The sequence below is a fragment of the Echinops telfairi genome, unplaced genomic scaffold (assembly GCF_000313985.2).
Source record: "Echinops telfairi isolate 266 unplaced genomic scaffold, ASM31398v2 ScPeMD7_7407;HRSCAF=8445, whole genome shotgun sequence".
Lineage (NCBI taxonomy): Eukaryota > Metazoa > Chordata > Mammalia > Afrosoricida > Tenrecidae > Echinops > Echinops telfairi.
Window position 1 is genome coordinate 8,891,063 of NW_022111307.1, and position 18,161 is coordinate 8,909,223.

General features: G+C 46.4%; 1 protein-coding gene across 1 annotated transcript in view; it reads left to right on the forward strand.

The window, feature by feature from the left end:
• KLHL6 (kelch like family member 6) overlaps positions 1 to 18,161 on the forward strand; it is a 73,265-nt gene that overhangs the window by 30,323 nt on the left and 24,781 nt on the right. The window contains exon 3 of the mRNA XM_004713455.4: positions 16,274 to 16,723. Within this exon, the coding sequence (XP_004713512.1) occupies positions 16,274 to 16,723 (450 nt within the window). The remainder of the gene's footprint in view (positions 1 to 16,273; positions 16,724 to 18,161) is intronic.

Below are 18,161 nucleotides of genomic sequence, written 5' to 3' on the forward strand. Positions count from 1 at the left end.
AAGCCCTCCTTGCTTCATTATGACATGTATTAATCTGGTAGGCATGGCTCTGTTGCTGTGAATAAATATTACTCAATGATTTGTCCCATTGCCAACCCCCACTGTGTGTGTAAATAGTGTCCAGTCACCAAATACTTGTATCCATGCATCTTGAGTGTATGATTGATTAGTTTCGGACTGAAGAAGTTGGTAGATCTCTTCAATGTCTTCATTGATAGCTTTAGCGGTTGGGGTGTAAATTTGGATAATACTGGTATGTACTGGATATCCTTCTATGTGAATAAATATTATCCTATCACAGACAGCATTGCACTCGATGTTAGATCTTGAAATGTCCTTTTGGACGATGAATGCAATGCCATTCCTTATTCCTCTTGAGTCTCTCATCACCTGTATAGGAAACTATAGTAAACATCACCTGTATGGGAAACTATAGGATTTTCTGGTTCAAAATGGTCAATGCCAGTCAGTTTCAGCTCATTAAGGCCTAGCTTATGGTTCTTTATGCGTTCCATTTCATTTTTGATAACTTCCAATTTTCCTAGATTCATACTTTGTACACTCCAGTTTCTTATTAATAGATGTCTGCGGTTGTTTCTTCTTATTTTGAGTCATGTGTGTGAGGAAGCGAGGGCCTGGAAGTCTGACTTCACCCATGTCATTATGGAGCCCGTGTGAAGATGAATGTAGCATCAGGATCATCAGAGGAAGGCTTATTAACAACCTTTGATATGCAGATGACACAACCTTGCTTGCAGAAAGCGTGGAGGACTTGAAGCATATACTGATGAAGGTCAAGGACTGTAGTTGTCAATATGGATTACAACTTAGCATAATGAAAACCAAAATCTTCATAATTGGGCCAAAGGACATCATGATAAAAAGAGAAAAGATGGACGCTGTCAAGGATTTCATTTTACTTGGATTCAACATCAACACCCATGGAAGCAGCGGTCAAGAAATCAAAAGATTTCTCGCACGGGATAAATCTGCCATACAAGTCTTCTTTAAGGTGTTGAAGAGCAAGGGTGCCAGTCTTCAGTAACCGTGTCCGAAAGGCGAGCATCCTGTAAGTCCACATTGCTATTTCACCAGTTTTGTGTCCTCCCCCATGACTATCCCTTTAGTCTTTCAGTGTGGCCCCCCACAACCCGTTCAGCTGGGGTGCCAAGTGCTGCCCCACAAGTCAGAAGCCTGCGTTGGGCTGCTTCAGAGACCTGTGCTTTCTTGCACATCGCAGGTCTGTTGCACTTCTTTTTTGGTGCAGCCCCAGGTGGGTGGGTCAGGCTGTCTGCTCTCCCCGAACTATCTCTTCAGCGCTGTGAGTTTCCAATTTTTCTTTTAGTTGGTATATCAGTCTCTTATCTGCTATTATGCATCACCAAAAACTGGGTGGCATTTAACAACAGAAATGTATTCTTTCATAATGATGGAAGTCAGAATTCAAGATTTTGGCAAGCCTTCATTCTGCCTGGGGCTTCTAGGGAGGAATCCATTTGTGGAGGCTTCCAGCTTCTTTTGTCTGTCAGCATTCCTTGGCTTGTGGCCCCAACACTGCAGCATTTGCTTCTGTGGTCCTATTGTCTTCTTATCTGCATGTCTTTTCCGGGCTTGTGCCTTATAGGGACATGTGGTTGAATTTAGAGCCTAACCAGATCCTCCAGGATAAGCTACTCTTCAAGATCCCTAATCACATCTTTGGTCATCTATGGTAATATTTTCAGGTTCTGGGGGTGCAAGCATGGGCATATTTGGGGGTGTGTGTGTGGTCACCATTAGATCCACTACAGAGGGTTTCTTCAAGTATCTTCTTGGTTATTTGCTCCTTGACTGTCTATCCATGTTTGAGATGGAGACCTTACTATGTTAGTCTAAAACTTGATGTCCGTGGCACGGGTGAGAGGGTTGTAGACCGGAGGATTTTAGGTTGTTGTTGTTTTTTATAACCCCCAGATTTCAGTATCTATTGGACGTGTTCTAGGGTTTTCTTTGCTTTCTCCCAATTCCTTTACACGATGATCCTTTAGTTTCTTGTCTGTCGACAAGAATTGTAAGCCAGCTGCAAGTCCTCTGGGCAGAGTGTGCACACGTGGGTCTATGTTGTTGCAGCTGCTGCTGAGTCAGTTGCACCTCATAGTGACCTCATTGGACTACAGAGCAAAACACTGCTTGGTTCCGCACCGTCCTCCCAGTCGGTGTTACACCGGAGCCCATCATTGCAGCCACAGTGTCAATTCATCCGCCAAGGGCTGTCTGCTGTTTTGCTGCCTCTCTCCTTTACCAAGCGTGATGTCTGTGGTAGTCCAGGTTGACTAGACAAACAAATCCAGAGTCACTCATATGTGTGTAAGCGAGAGCTTTATATAAAAGAGCAATTGTATATTGACAAAACATCCCAGCCCAGTCCAGATCAATTCCATAAGTCCAATATTAGCATATATGTCCTATGCTAGTCCATCCTCTTCAGCCTCACACAGCACATGGAATGATGCAGAATGCAGGAAGATCGCAGGCTGGTGGGTGTAAAGTCTTGTGGATCCAATGCTGGTGGAAGCATCTCAGCACTGGTTCCTCTGGCTCTCTGAGCGTGTCTCCTCAAAAGGAAAGTGAAGCCGAGAGAGTGTGTGGCCCACCTCGCAGGAGAAAGAGAGGAAGTTCCCAGAATCCTGTGAGAATGCCTCGCCCACAAGGAAGGACCATTAGGATGTGACCTGATTGACAGGCTAGACTCCACCCCTTCATTCTTACTATCCTCCAGTTGACACGAGATTATGTAACTATCACAATGTCCTCCAGGGACTGACCTCTCTTGACAACATGTTCAAAGTACATGAGCTGAAGTCTTGCCATCTTTGCCTCTAAGGGACTTTCTGGCTATACTTCTTCCAAGGCAGATCTGGTTGTTCTTTGGCCATATTTTTCTCCAGCACCATCCTTCAAATGCATTGATTCTTTTTCAGCCTTCCTTATTCAATGCCCAACTCTCACATACATAGGAGGTGATGGAAAATACTCTGGCTTGGGTCAGGCACACCTTAGTCTTCAAAGTAACACCCTTGCTTTTCAATACTCTAAAGCAGCAGATTTATCCAGTGCACTGTACTCTTTGATCTCTTGATGCTGCTCCCATGAATATTATTTGTGGACCCCAGTGACACAAAATCGTTGGCAACTTCAAAGCACATCTTTCTTCATTTATCATGATGTGGCTTATTGGTCCAGTTGTGAGGATTTTGGTCTTCTTGACACTGAGTTGTCATCCATACTGAAGGCTGCGATCCTTGATCTTCATCAGCAAGTGCTTCAAGTCCTCCCTGCTTTCAGCAAGTGTGGTTTTAGGAGCCCTGGTGGTGCTGTCAGGTAAGTGTTGAATGGTTACCCACATGGTTGGCAGTTCAAACCTACAGGTCGCCTTTGGAGAGAAAGACGGGGATGTCTGCTCCTGCGTGGAGATGTGAATACACATCTTTACTTAACTACTCTTATTTCAGTGAGACATCTGCACCCATTGTCCTCAGTTTTTGGTGTCCCTGAACCAAAACATTGTTTGGTTTGCTCCCTCCAGAAAATAAACCTTCTTCTCCATGGGGTGGGAATTGTCACTGGACTACTAATGGATCTCTGGTGGCGTCGTGCTTAAACTTTGGGCTGCTAATCACAGGACAGAATTCAAAACCCCCAGCTGCTCCTGGGAGAGAGATGGGGCTTTCTACTCCCATTAAATGTTAGAGTCCCGGAAACTCACAGAGGCAGTACTAGCCTATCCGATAGGGTCACTATGAGTCAGCGTCCACTCGATGGGACGGGATTAGAGTGGCAGGAGGCTTAACTTCTTTTTAAGCCGACTCCTTGTTATCAGCCCTCTACCTATCCTTGCCTTTCAGGGTCCTTTGGACTTTCTTCCCTGCGTGTTTGGACTTTGGGGACTTCATTTGACCTTCTTTCAGCAAGGTCACTGGCCAGACTTTGTTGTGCCCTGTGGTTTGGGGTGGCTGATGTTTTTCAGCTTCACCGAGGATGGAGTTTGGGTTTCTGTTTCTTGTTCTCCTTTCAGTTGTGCGATTTTTTCAAACTCTTTCCCAATCACTCTTTATATATTCAATACCAACCTTTTGTAATGCATGTTGCACATATTTTTTTCCTATTTGTAATTGGACCCAATTTTCATCATTTTGTTCATGTGCAAACAACTAAAACGCTTATTTAGTCAGATAAGTCAGTCATTGCTGTGGTCATTTTTGTCTCTGGAATTTGTTTTTTAGAAAAGTCTCCCCTATTGTTTGATTCTAGGCTCATTCCCCGATAATTTCATTCCATCTTGTTATGTTTCCAGCTTGGACATATACATCTTTAATACAGCTGAATTTATTTTGGATTGAAGTTTCTTCCTTGTCTTCTCCCCCTTTTCATTTCCCCCCAAGTAGAATATTAAAGAGAGGCTGGTTTTAGTGAGAGAGTGGGGAGGGACAGAGCAGGTGGTGTGTGGCAGGGGGCAGGACAGGGTCACCGAGGTGCCAGAGAGGTTTTCCTCCCACTCTCTAACTTTGCTTGAGGCAAGCTCTATTTATTACTGGTTCCTCTCTTCTAGTGTTCTCTCACCCTCAAACTTTCAAGATCCCTTTTACTTACTAGGCAAGAAATAGTTTCTTTCTGAGACGATTTCACTCAGTTTTCCTATGAGTGTTAATTTCTATGAAAACAAGAACCTGTCAGCTTCTGGCTATTTATTTACTCTAAGTTCTGATTCCCACGGCCTCTGGACTACTCACATAAAAGTCTTAATTAAACACAGAGAATTAAAAATATGTTCATGCCAATTGGACATCCCCTTACAGAAGGGTCACAAGGAAGAGACGAGCCAGTCAGGGTGCAGTATACACTGAGGAGACACACAACTTTCCTTTAATTCTTTAATACCTCCTCCTCCCTCCCACTATCATGACCCCAATTCTACCTCACAAATCAGGCTAGACCAGAGCATGTACACAGGTACAGATAGGAACTCACAACACAGGGAATCCAGGACAGGTAAACCCCTCAGGACCAATAATGAGAGTAGCGATACCAGGAGGGAAAGGGAAGGGGGCGGGGGCGGAGAAGGGGGAATTGATCACAATGATCGACTATCATCCCTTCCCAGGGGGACGAACAACAGAAAAGTGGGTGAAGGGAGACAATGGTCAGTGTAAGACATGAAAAAAACAATAATTTATAAATTATCAAAGGTTTATGAGGGCATGAGAGAGAGAGAGAGAGAGAGAGAGAGAGAGAGAGAGATGGGGGGAGGGGGGTATGAGCTGATACCAAGGGCTCAAGTAGAAAGAAAATGTTTTGAGAATGACGATGGCAACATATATATAAATGTGCTTGACACAATGGATGTGTGTATGGATTGTGATAAGAGCTGTAAGAGCCCCAATAAAATGATTTTAAAAATTAAATTAAAAAAAAGAAGAATATATTCATGCTTGAGAGTACCAGAAGGAATGGGTTGACATCATTTTGGTGGGTAGAGCAGTGTGTCTGTCTTCTCTTGACTGAGTCGCACATGTGCATGTTCCAAGCCCAGAATACAGAGAAGACGGTGACACATTCTGACATCTTCACTGTTCGCAAGTGCCTTGCTGTTCTTCATAGTCCATAACTATACCAGGCTCTATAGATGTGCATATACCAATTCCACTCATTACCTCTATTTCTTTTAACACAAATGTTGGCATGCTATACACATTATTTTTGCATCTTATTTATTTACTTATTTTTGCTTCACATTCTATTTTGGAGACTGATACAGATCAATACAGGTACTACCTGTAGACCTACATTTGTTGACTTCAACGGCTGCATAATATTGTTAAAGTTTCTTGAGAGGTGAACCATGTCTCTCACTGCCATCGAGTCGATGCTGACTCATAGCAACTCTATAGGACAGGACAGAACTGCCCCTGGGGGTTTCTGAGACTGTCACTCTTTACGGTAGAGCCATGCCTAGTTTCCTGTAATTGTCTCTTAGAAAGCCGAAGAAGAGAGTAGAAAGAACAAGGGCCTTTGAGGCAGGCTGACCTGGGTTTCAACCCTACTTTGGTCCCTGATTTGCTGTGCAACCGTAGGCAAGCTACTTAAAGTGAACTTCAGCCTTCTCACGTACAAGATTGGGATGATAATAATACCTACCTTGCCATGAGGGGTCTTCTGAGAATGAAAGGAGGTGGATTTTGTTAAGTATCTGGCACCTAAGAGATGCCCAATAGGTGTTTCTTCCTGGTAGTTGAAAGTTCGCTTCTACTTTGAGTAGTTTGTGGGTTAAAGTTTCTCTCTCGTCTTCTCCCCCTTTTCATTTTCTCCCAAGTAGAGTATCAAAGAGAGGCTGGTTTTAGTGAGAGAGTGGGGAGGGACAGAGCAGGTGGTGTGTGGCAAGGGGCAGGACAGGGTCACTGAGGTTCCAGAGAGGTTTTCCTCCCACTCTCTAACTTTGCTTGAGGCAAGCTCTATTTATTACTGGTTCCTCTCTTCTAGTGTTCTCTCACCCTCAAACTTTCAAGATCCCTTTTACTTACTAGGCAAGAAATAGTTTCTTTCTGAGACGATTTCACTCAGTTTTCCTATGAGTGTTAATTTCTATGAAAACAAGAACCTGTCAGCTTCTGGCTATTTATTTAATCTAAGTTCTGTTTCCCACGGCCTCTGGACTACGCACATAAAAGTCTTAATTAAACACAGAGAATTAAAAATATGTTCACGCCAATTGGACATCCCCTTATAGAAGGGTCACAAGGAAGAGACGAGCCAGTCAGGGTGCAGTATACACTGAGGATACACACAACTTTCCTTTAATTCTTTAATGCTTCCTCCTCCCTCCCACTATCATGACCCCAATTCTACCTCACAAATCCGGCTAGACCAGAGCATGTACACAGGTACAGATAAGAACTGGGTTGCCCCTTAATGGTGAGAACATTTTAGGCTCCCCCTGAATCTTTGTTTGCTTCGAAATTTGGATTCGAAAAGACGATGCGGGCCCCTTGGGGGCCGACACTCTCTTTGTGGCACTGAAGCCAACAGAAGTCAGATGCTCCTCTGTCCCCCACTCCACCCAGCAAGGTTCCTGAATCCTTACACCACTGATGTGACTCAGCGGCTTTCTCAGCCTCGGCTTCTCTTTTTAGGCTTTCTCTTAGTCTCTTCCTGTTACCCACTGATTGCTTCTCTCCCAGAATCCCCCAGCTCAGAGAGAGAGAACTTGATAGGCCAAGCCAATCATCGCTGTCAGGTTGGAGTAGAGCTTTCCACCCCAGGCCACGTCACCTGGCTCCTGGCCAGTGGACAGACCACTTAGCTGTGGCGTGGACTGGGACGATTACCTTTGGGAGGACACGTTGGGTGTGGCACGGACTGTGACTGAGTGGCTCACCAGAGGAACTTCGCTGTGAACTGGCCATGATTTACTGACCAATAATTGGAAGACCTGTGTTTTCTCTCAGTTGGTTTTAGGAAGGTAAAGGTAAGAGAAACCCCTACGAGTAAGGCCCCCTAAGCTTGCTTGCACGTGAGGCAGGGTCCTTTGAGGTGAAAAACACCAGCTGGGACTCCAGAGACACAACAGCTCAAAACCGAACTCTTTGCCATTCTGTTGACTCAGAGAGACCCCGTAGGATAGGGTAGAGCCACCTCTTTAGGTTCCCAAGACTTAACGCTTTTATGGGAGTCAACAGTCTCATCTTTCCCCCACAGAGCAGCTGATGGGTTCGAACAGCTGACCTCGTGCTCAGCAGTTCAAGCACGATGGCACCAAGGGCTTCTAGAGAAACAAAGCATCCCCCCCCCCCCCATTTTGTCATGGGACCTCTTAGCACCTGGGTTCTAGAAACCAAGGTCGGTCGACATTATTGACCTAGGGCATTGGCTGTCATAAGAGTTTCAAACGTGATCATTTATTTGGCAAACTTTATGAAGTGCATCACATCCGTTGTTGAGTGAAAGACAGAACTCACAGCAGACGAAAGGCTTGTGTGGTCATCTGCAGGTGAGCGAGGAAATGGGAAGCCAGCGAGACCTTCGTTTTCCTGCATTTAGACTTGGGAGGGAAGGAGCCCCAAGATACAGAGCAGCCCCGTGGAAGCTTAGATGGGAAACGGCGAAGTGGCTGAGTCTTGTCTAGGGTCTTCCATGAACAAAGTAGGGGAGACACTGGATGGGAGCGTGGTCATGGGGTCTGGGCCTGCTAAGACCCCAAATGTACTGCCACATGCCTTCAGGGACCGTAACCTAGCTCCTTTGGTGGTGGCTGTTTGAGGAGGCGTTGCTTATTTTATATTAATTTTTAATATAGGCTGATGACCTCTATGGATGAGGTAAGATCTATCTAGGCTAGGGATCTGTGAGACAGACTCGTGGCCGGAAACTGTCCCATGCTTCTCTGTCACCACGGGAACTTAGGGTGGCTTGGGTTTCTTGGTCTAGAAACAAAGCCATTCCAGTTCCTCTTCTGCGGCTGCCACGCCGGCTGGTTACTTAACTCTTCAAATGTTCCATTTGGCAATCCAAGCATGGCCTCTTTTGTTCTAGGGCCAGGCCCCTTTACTTCAGATTGATGGCCTGGGTTGGGAGACAGGATTCCGGGCCTCCTCTCAGGGACCCCTTTCATGATCTCAGAAGATCCTGCTTCTTGCTCTATGGATAGGCTCTTCCTTGGAATTTTCTCTCTTCCAGAGTGGGAGAAGCTGACTGTTATGTAATCCTCTATGCTCCTCCTCTCTACTGTTTTCCTATGAACTTTCTGTCCAGAATCCTGAAGGTTCTGACATCTGAAGCTCAAAGCCTCAGATGATGACTAGCAATGGGTATTTCTCTTGAAGATATTTTTCTAATATGGATTCTGAGATTCTCTTTAGAAATGCAAACACCAAGACTTGTCTTCTTTTATCCACTGTGCCTTCTCTTCCTAGACTAATGTATGCTGTAGCTTGGGCTACACTGGCTGCTCCCAGAGTTTGTGGAACACAGAAAGTGAGATGTGCGGGTTGGGCTAGAACTTAAATGCCCAGTGCTACAAGATTTGGGCTTTTACCTCTATCTAACCCCACAACTGACTAAGCACCTATTGTGTGTGAGAGACCGTGTGAGGAAGGATTCTGGGTAATATAGATAAAACTGTAAACACAGATCACACTTATATAGCAGTTGATCATCTTCCTCATGTATGAGTCCATTTGATGTTGGTAACACTGTGAGTGATCGGGCCAGGTCACACCCTCACAATGAACCCCTGAGATGAACCCTTAATATTCTCTCGGTGAGGATACTGTGCCTCAGAGAAGTTCCCTTAAAAAGTGATGGAGGGATGCCCTGGGACCTAAAGCTCGAACTTCTGACTCTACACCCCTCTTTCCATCCATCATTCCAAAGCCTTTAAACGAAGGAGGCCCAGGACCTTCCCACCCAGTGGGCAAACCAAGTAGAAGAAAGGAGAGCAGAGGGACCAAGCAGTCATGATTCTGATGAAGGCGGTTTGGAAGTGGACGTCCTAGAGTGCGTCGGATGCCTGCCCGTGGCAATGAAGCTGGGAGAAAGTATTGCAGGCAGAGAGAACTTGTAAGCAAAGACTTTGAGTTCTCTACTCCCCACTTAACTGGTGTAACTCTCTCTTCCATGGACCTGCTCATGAAAGGACTTGGATTCCGACTTTTCTGCCTTGTGTTCCCCATTACCCTGCTCCTTTCACACACACACACACACACACACACACACACACACACACACACCCTGTGCATTGTCTATGTCCCAGTCACAATCATTCCATTTAATCCTGACAACAATGTTCCTTCCTGACCGTCATGGTCCCTGAGTTCAGTCTCCCACTCTCAGTTACGCCACTGATTCTGGAATCTCCACGTACATTCCCCTCTTGGGTCCTGCTGGTTTTGGGGGGCTCCCACGATCTCCCGGGGAGACTCGAGGGCTCTCTATTGCCTAAATCTAAGCAAGCTCTCTGCCTTCTTTGGAATGGTCCTTCTCTTTTCCCTCGTGACTGTACTCCTGAGATGGATCTGGTTTTATAGTCCTTTCAGTCTCCAGAACCCGCCGTGCCTCAGGGAGTAGATCTCTTGTTGGTTTTAGCTTCCTCTTTTCCTGCCCAGTGAGGAGCCAGCAGAGCTCTCAGACAAGTCCAGAGTGAGGATGCACAGTCTGAGGGAGCAGAGGCCATCGTGGGAGAATAGAGGGTGCATTCCCATGGAGTTGGAGCTGGGTGCATCTCCAAGGAAGGAGGAAGAGAGGTCAGGATGGACAGTTAGGTCAATGGTGACCTGTGAACGGCATTTTCCAGATGACAAATGGGCCATGGGATTGCTGATTCAGACCATACAGGACTTCAGTTATTCCAGAGTGGATTTGTAGAACCCACTCATTCGAGCGATGTAGCATTGCCCTGGTGGAACCTCTTAGGACCATAGGTTTTGGAGACCATGAAAGGAAAGCAGAAGAGGGGGAGTGAATATGGGGGTGTGGGGGGGCGTGTTCTCTTTGAGGCACCCACTTCTCGTGGGAACTGCAGTTGTGTCTCGTGGTTTCTTTGATTGTATTTTTGGTCTCCCTGTTCAAGAGTCAGGTGCCTGACTGCAGCCTTTCTGTTCACACACGCCCCCTAAACAGGAAGTTGGCTGTCTGTTATCATTATCTGTCATCGCTCAGCATTCGCAAACAAGTTCATGTGCCATTGGGGCAGGTTGAAACAGAAACGTTACCCTAAAAATCTTAAATAATCTTGGGTTTGAAAATGTTAAGGAAAGAAAAAGAAGAAGAAAAAGAAGAAACTAATTTCTCATCCCCATGACTGCTCTGCCCATCAGCATATTTCCAATCATTGGTTGGGCTCATGTCATGACCTCTCATAATGAAGAGGTCTCTGGAAGCTCGTTTTAGGACCAAGGGAGGTCGCTCACCCAGCCTTGTCTTCTTCAAGCTGCTGCTTCCAAGTCTCCTGGTGCTTTGTGAGCTCAATGATGCAATAAGTTACAAAGACAGAATGATGCTGAACGAGAAGTTAGCAGGGATTGTGAGTATCATTTCTGCCACCTACTAGCCATGGGACTGTGGACAACATACTCAGTTCCGTCCTTTATGCAAATGGTGATACTCGTACTCACCTCTTGCATTTAGTTGTCGGAGAAAATAGCGGGGAAGTGGTCTAGCACAGATTTAGGTACCTACCAGGTGTCTGAAAGATGTTCCTCGTTCCGTCTCTCCTTCTTCCCTTTCCTTTATTTTGCAAGGCTTTGTGCTAAATGCTGCTGGAAACGAACACATCGATGACCTAGCACCTGTCTTTGAGATGCTTGTTGAAGCAGGCTGTAGCTAAGGCAGACATGTAAAGTCTTGTCACAGGAGGGGTAAGTCGGTTGCCACATGAATCACAGAGGAGGGAGAAATTGACTTTATACTGAAGAATTAGAAGCGTCATCCAGGCAAGAAGTGGCCGTGGTTGGGTAGGATTTCTCTACCTCTTCACTTGCTTTTTTCTTCCTTTCTTTCCCCTTTGCCCTCCCTTTCCTCTTATTCCTTTCTTCTTAAGCAGGCACTGACGCAGAACGAAACATATCTGCAGTCAAAGGGACACCCTTCCTTTAGGACAGCTTTAAGAAGTCTGGTGCAGCAGCCTCCGCCAATTCAAGGTGTCCTTTGATCGCTTGGCTGCTGCTTCCGTGAATATTGATTGTGCTCCAAGCAAGATGAAATCCTTCACAACGTCACTCTTTTCTCTGTTGACCATGATGTCACCTACTGGTCCAGGTGTGGGGCTTTCCGTTTTTCTGTACACTGAGTTGTAATCCATACTGTAGGTTGCACTACACCCTGGTAGTGTAAAATGACAACCGTGACACGTGCTCTGTGATGCCATGGTCTAAATCAGAAGCAAGTACTACGAGTCTTCCTCCTCAAGGCTGGCTATAATCTAACTCATCCCTGATCGAACCCCATCGGATTTGTCTATTTGCCTCCTCCAAACACCTGCTAAGCTCTCCCGTGGAGCCTTTGAATCCTCACAATCCTCATGCCGTTTGCTCAGCTGGGTCCGCTTTCTCCCACATCACTCTTTGCTAATATCCCGCTCTCCTCACTCCTGCAAGTTGGACTCCAGAGCCCATCTTTAAGACGGGGCCAGGGTACCTCACCTGATTTTTAATTGTGAAGGTCCTTTCAGTTTCCCTCCAGAAGGAGGAAGTGACCACCTGCGTCATCACACAGGACTGCCGCCTTCCCAGTTATTACGTCTTCGCTCAATAATTGGGCACCGAGAGTCTATGCATCCCTACGATTGCCTGCACGTGTTTGTTTATCTAAGAGGCATTTTTTGTGGGAATAGAGTTTGCAGAGGACACAGTGAGTGAACACCCCGTGATCCAGCACCCCAGGGCAAAGGTAACGTAACAGGAAGAGCAGGTTGAGGTGACCCGGGAGTAACAGAGTAATGGAGCTCTATTCTGGAGCTGACAGGCTTTTGCAGGGGCCAAGTAGCGAATACAAGGGACAATGCCTGGTAGCTGATGACCTTCATTTGCACACTTCATGGGATCTTCCCAGACACAGAGAGGATGAATGGATAGACGCCAAATCCTTTCCCTGTGCGATTAGGTGATCGCTTTAGATGCGTAGAGAAGCTAGCAGTGCAGGTCAGTCACCTAGGGTACCGAAGCCCGGAATTGATGGAGACACACTTCTTTCTACGTAGAAAGCTTCCATTCATCTATCTCTAAGCCACAGTATTTGCCGTTTTCACATATCTCATTTCCCCTCGTACACATGCTGGGCATGTTGTTTTGTACATTTGGGTGTGTTTCCTCTTAAAACGTCTTTGTGGGCAGGGCCAGATAGGGTGACAGCTTCACGGGGCTTAGCCTCAGTTGCATATTTCCACTCTCTGAACGAAAAATCTGGAAACAGCACAGGTGTTCGACTCCTCGGTCTCAACCGTCTTCACAGCTGCTCCTGTGAGGAGCAGAGCTGCAGGTGCCTGGGGCCAGCAGACAGAGCAGGTGGGGCAGGGCTCAGGCACTCTCCGACCGTGCGGTGACTGGGATTTCAAAAGTGACCATTGGACGATGTGGTCAGACACAAGAAGTTCATAGTTTGCAATGGAACGGATGCAAAAATCAGGGGTGTGTTCCCCTTGTATGCTCTGGAGTGAAGGTTAGAGACCAAGCCAACATGATCTACTTTAAGACCAGTCCTGCCCGTCCCCCACCCCAACCCCATAACCCTCAGGCTCCCAAGCCCTGCTTGCTCCAGTTCCTGTCAGCAGAGCCTCTCCACTGTCTGCTGTCCTCTCCCTGGCGGGGTCTGTCTTATCCATGCCCCAGCCAGGCCCTGCCTTTAGAACTGTCCTTTCTCCTGGCCCTGCCCACTCAGCCTTCCTTCCCTCCCCCGTTTCATTCCTCGAGCAACCCAAGAACACTGAGAACTCGACCCCACGGTCAGCAGGGGAGATTGGAGATTAGAGTTATTCAGAGATAAGCTTCCAAGGACAATGACCAAAAATGACCAAATGCATTTGGGACACTATGCCACTAGGTCATCTGTAAAGCGGACATTAAGGAATAGAGAGATTTGACAGGGCTGTGAACGCTGCAAAGTGCGGTAACGCCCAGGACCTCATGGTGATGAAAATGATACGTATTTAAAAGCAGGATACAAGGACCAAGCAATCATTTTCTAAATGAACTCTTAATTACAAAAAAGGATCCTGCCTGTGGGGATGATTGCACAGTATGATGAAAGTTATTCATGCCCCGGAATTGGACCGTGGAAAATATGTTGAAATGGTCAACTTTGTGTCTTATGTATTTAACCCCAAACCCCAACTCTCTGCCATTGAATCAATTCCAACTCACACCTTGCCACTTAAAGGACAAGCTTGAACGGCCCCTGTGGGTTTCTGAGGCTACAGCTCTTTACTGGAGTAGAAAGCCTCATCTTTCTCCCGCTGAGCAGCTAGTGGTTTTGAACTGCTGACCTTGCAGTTAGCAACTCAATGCTTAACCACTGTATCACCACAGTAGTACTTGCTCATAATAGAGGGTTTCAAAGTACGTAAGTAGACAAAATTAAGGAACAGCTCCATGCCATCTTCTTAGAGAGTGTGGTATGTTTTATAATCTCTGCCCAGTCTGTGGAACCAGTGTCGGACTGGCTTTGTCACTCATGCAGAGCGCATTGGAAAGTGGATTATTGCAGGTGCATGTGGGTTAACATTTAACACCTTAACTTTTGATCCATTTAAAGTTTCGTCTAGTTTCTAATATTGCTTGCTTGCTTTTCACTTGAGGTTTTCCCTCTCTTTTACTTTATTATTATTGCTTGTTTTAAAAATGTTTTTCTGTATTTGAAATCCAGGATGGGCGGCTCCGCAGAGACAGTAACTAGATTAGTAGTATATCCTTGGGCTTGGTGGTGAACCCGGTGGGTCCTCGGGCTGCGACCCATGAGGTTGGCAATTCTAAGCCACCAGACTCTCCGCGGAAGAAAGACGGCTTTCTACTCCCACAGAGAGTTGCAGTCTCCTCGGTCCTGTTGGGGGTGGTTGGGGATGTTGGGGGGCCAGGGTTGGGTTGCTAATAACGATGTGACAATGATGAGTACGAGAATGAAGAAAAGGTTCTACACTGATTGTGGTGATAACTGGACAACTCTCTTGAGGTGACCGAGCTATTAGATTGTGTGATCTGTGAATTATATGCCAATGAAACTTAAACAAAAGAGCAGTATTGGCTGCACACATTGCCATGCGACAGTGAAGTGTGAGTGGAAAGGGCACAAGTCACTTCTGAGTAGAAACTTCCAGAGCTTTGGGGCAGTCTGCCACGTTGTTCTCCTCTTGCACGAGAGTGGTTTATCTCAGGGACTTTTTCTGTCATCCTCCGCTCTGGAACAAAGAGACCACTACATGAAGCCACGCAGCGGGAGTGTGAAATAGGCACTTATTGTGTAAGCCCTGGAGATCCGGGGGCTGTTTGCTACCGAAGCATAATTTGCCCTAAGATACCTGACACACGGAGAGACGATGGCCTGCCTTCCTTCCTCTAGATCTATTTTGTTTGTTCGTTTGCTTTTCTTTGTAAAAATAAGGTCATGATATACACATGATTTTATGAAGTTATTTCTCTTGTTTCTTTTGCAAATATGCTTGTATGAATTATAGAAAGGAATTGATGTATGTATGGATTGTGATAAGAGTTGTATGAGCCCCTACTAAAACGATTAAAAAAAAAGAAAGTAAATGTGTAGAAAATGATGATGGCAACATATGTAGAAATATGCTTGATACAATTGATGTATGGAATGTTAGGAGCTGAAAGAGCCCCCAATAAAAGGATTTAAACAACAACAACAAAAAGGAGCCCTGGTGGGGTAGTGGTTACACATAGGGCTGCGATCTGCATGGTTGGCAGTTTGAAACCAGCAGCAGCTCCGCGGGAGGAAGGCTGAGCTTTCTACTCCGGTAAACAGTTACCGTCTCAGAGCCCCTCAGGGGGTCGCAGTGAGTCAGCATTAACTCGAGGGCCGAGGGTTTTTGGGTTTGGTATTAAAAGTGGCAAAGCTTTTAAAAACATAACCACCACATCATCATATTTAAAATTAAGATCAATTGCTTAGAATGTCCATCTCAGAACTCAAATGTTATCCATATTATTCAAATATTAGTCATTGCAGAACTGTTGTGCACCTTTCAAGTTTAGTTGTTCAAATCAGAAGGCCAAGCAAAGTCCGTAGATTGAGGTGTATCGCAAGTGTCTTCCCCTTTAGCGTCTCCCCTCCTTTCTTGCTCTGTTTACTCCCTTGTAGTGTATTAGTTGAAGAAACGGGCTCACTTCTAATGTGGACACCCCACCGTCCAGACGGGTAGTGAATCTTCCACCTCGTGTCATTTCAAATGCTTCTTTGCCCTCTAGAAATTGTCCATTACATCGAGGCTTGATTCGGTTCAGTGAAGGGAGTCTTAGACCTACCACCTTAGGACCATTTTTGAGATAATTTAATATTCTTCTACAATCCATTTGTAAATAGCTACATAGCTGTCTATGTTGCATGATACAATACAGCATCCAGTTGTATTATACAATATTTAGGTAGTCTCCTGTGGTTAGAAAGTGGGTGGTTTATTAATATTTTCTGCTATTCTACACAACTCTCTACTATGCATCCTGTAGACTGATCGTTTTCTACTTTGCCCTCTCTCCCCACCCCAACCCCACCCCTGCGCCCCATTTTGTTTCCTTAGTTCCTGCGGATGGTGGACGCCTGTGCCAGCTTCCTCACGGAAGCCTTGAACCCTGAAAACTGTGTTGGCATCCTGAGGCTGGCAGACACCCACTCCTTGGACAGCCTGAAGAAGCAGGTTCAGAGTTACATCGTGCAAAACTTTGTGCAGATTCTGAACTCGGAGGAGATCCTTGAGCTTCCAGTGGACACGCTGCACCACATCTTGAAGAGCGACGACCTGTACGTGACCGATGAGGTGCAGGTGTTTGAGACCGTGCTGAGCTGGGTGCGACACAAGCCGTCTGAAAGGCTGTGCTTGCTCCCCTGCGTGCTGGAGCACGTGCGCTTGCCGCTGCTGGACCCCTGGTACTTTGTGGAGACCGTGGAAGCGGACCCTCTCATCAGGCAGTGCCCCGAGGCCTTCCCACTGCTCCAGGAAGCCAGGATGTACCACCTCTCTGGGAATGAGGTGAGTTGAAAAGGAGGGGTTCAAACAGGGACGTGTTTCATCAGGACCGGCAGGACTGTGTCACTCGGTGAGGTTGGTTCACACACGGTAATTTGAGTTCAGCCGTTCTCAAAAAAACCCAAACAAACCAGACTTATTGCCACGAGTCTCTGCTGACCCAGAGTGACCCTTTTAGGACAGTGTAGAACAGCCCCTGCGGGTTTGTTGGACTGTAACTCTTTACAGGAGGAGAAAACCTTGTCTGTCTCTTGGGTGGCTTTGAACTGTGGACCTTGCAGTTAGCAGCCCAACATGTAACCACTGCTCCACCAGGGCTCCTTCTATGAGACTTGGATCCCTGATCTGTACAATGGGGCCAGCTGCACATTCAGGCGGTTCTTGAGATCATTAGGAGAGACACAGAAATGGCTTTGCACCATGCTATGCTGGGTCCACCCTTCCTCTTCCTTGTGTAAGAGTGGGGGTGGGGAGGGGAGGGGTGACATGTGTACAAAAGGAATTGGCAGGGTGGAGGCTGCTTTTCTAGGGTGGCCAATTAGGGGAAACCTTGCGCTTCTGGGCTCTCTTTGACTTGTTTGAGACTCTCATTATGTTTGCGTCTTGAATTTCTGGAAATCCTTCACAACTCACCTCTCTGTCTCTCGTTGGGCCTCCCTCCAATTCATCCACCAGCTGGATGATGGTCTAAAGCACTCACCCTATCATCTCACTTTGGAGATGTCCCTCTTTCCCGGCTCCCCATCACTTTCTGTTAAACCCCGCCCTTCCAGTTAAGCACACAGAGCCTACCCTCTCCCCACTTCCTTGCCTCCTGCCTGATCATCTTACAGCATCTGCATCCCTTGTAGGCCCCCAGGCCAGGTGAGGTGCTGGCCAACTGCTGTTTCCTCTTCTTCGCCTAACTAACGCCTGTTCGGGTCAGGTTCACCTTCTCTAGAGAACCTCAGCACTCAAACGGCCCCCAAGTACCCCTCCTGCGAACCACGACCTCCTCATCTGTAACAATCTCTACTCTAGAAGCTTGTGATGTGGTGGGAAACTTGTCTTAGTGGATTTCTTTCTTTATCCCTTGAACGTGACAGAGTCCCTGGGGTATGTTTGTGTGTACATGTGTGTATGGATCACAAAAACCTAAAGCAAAACCATCTCACTGCCGTCGAGTCAGTTCTAGCTCACAGTGATCCTACAGTGACCCTATAGGACAGGGCAGAACTGCCCCTGCAGGTTTCTGAGATTTTAATACTTAAAAAAAAATCATTTTATTGGGGCTCACACAACTCTTATCACAATCCATACACCCATCCATTGTGTCAAGCACATTTGTACATTTGTTGCCATCATCATTCTTAAAACATTTGCTTTCTACTTGAGCTCTAGGCATTGGCTCCTCATTTCTTTCCCTCCTTCCCCCCACTCTCCCTCCCTTATGAACCCTTGA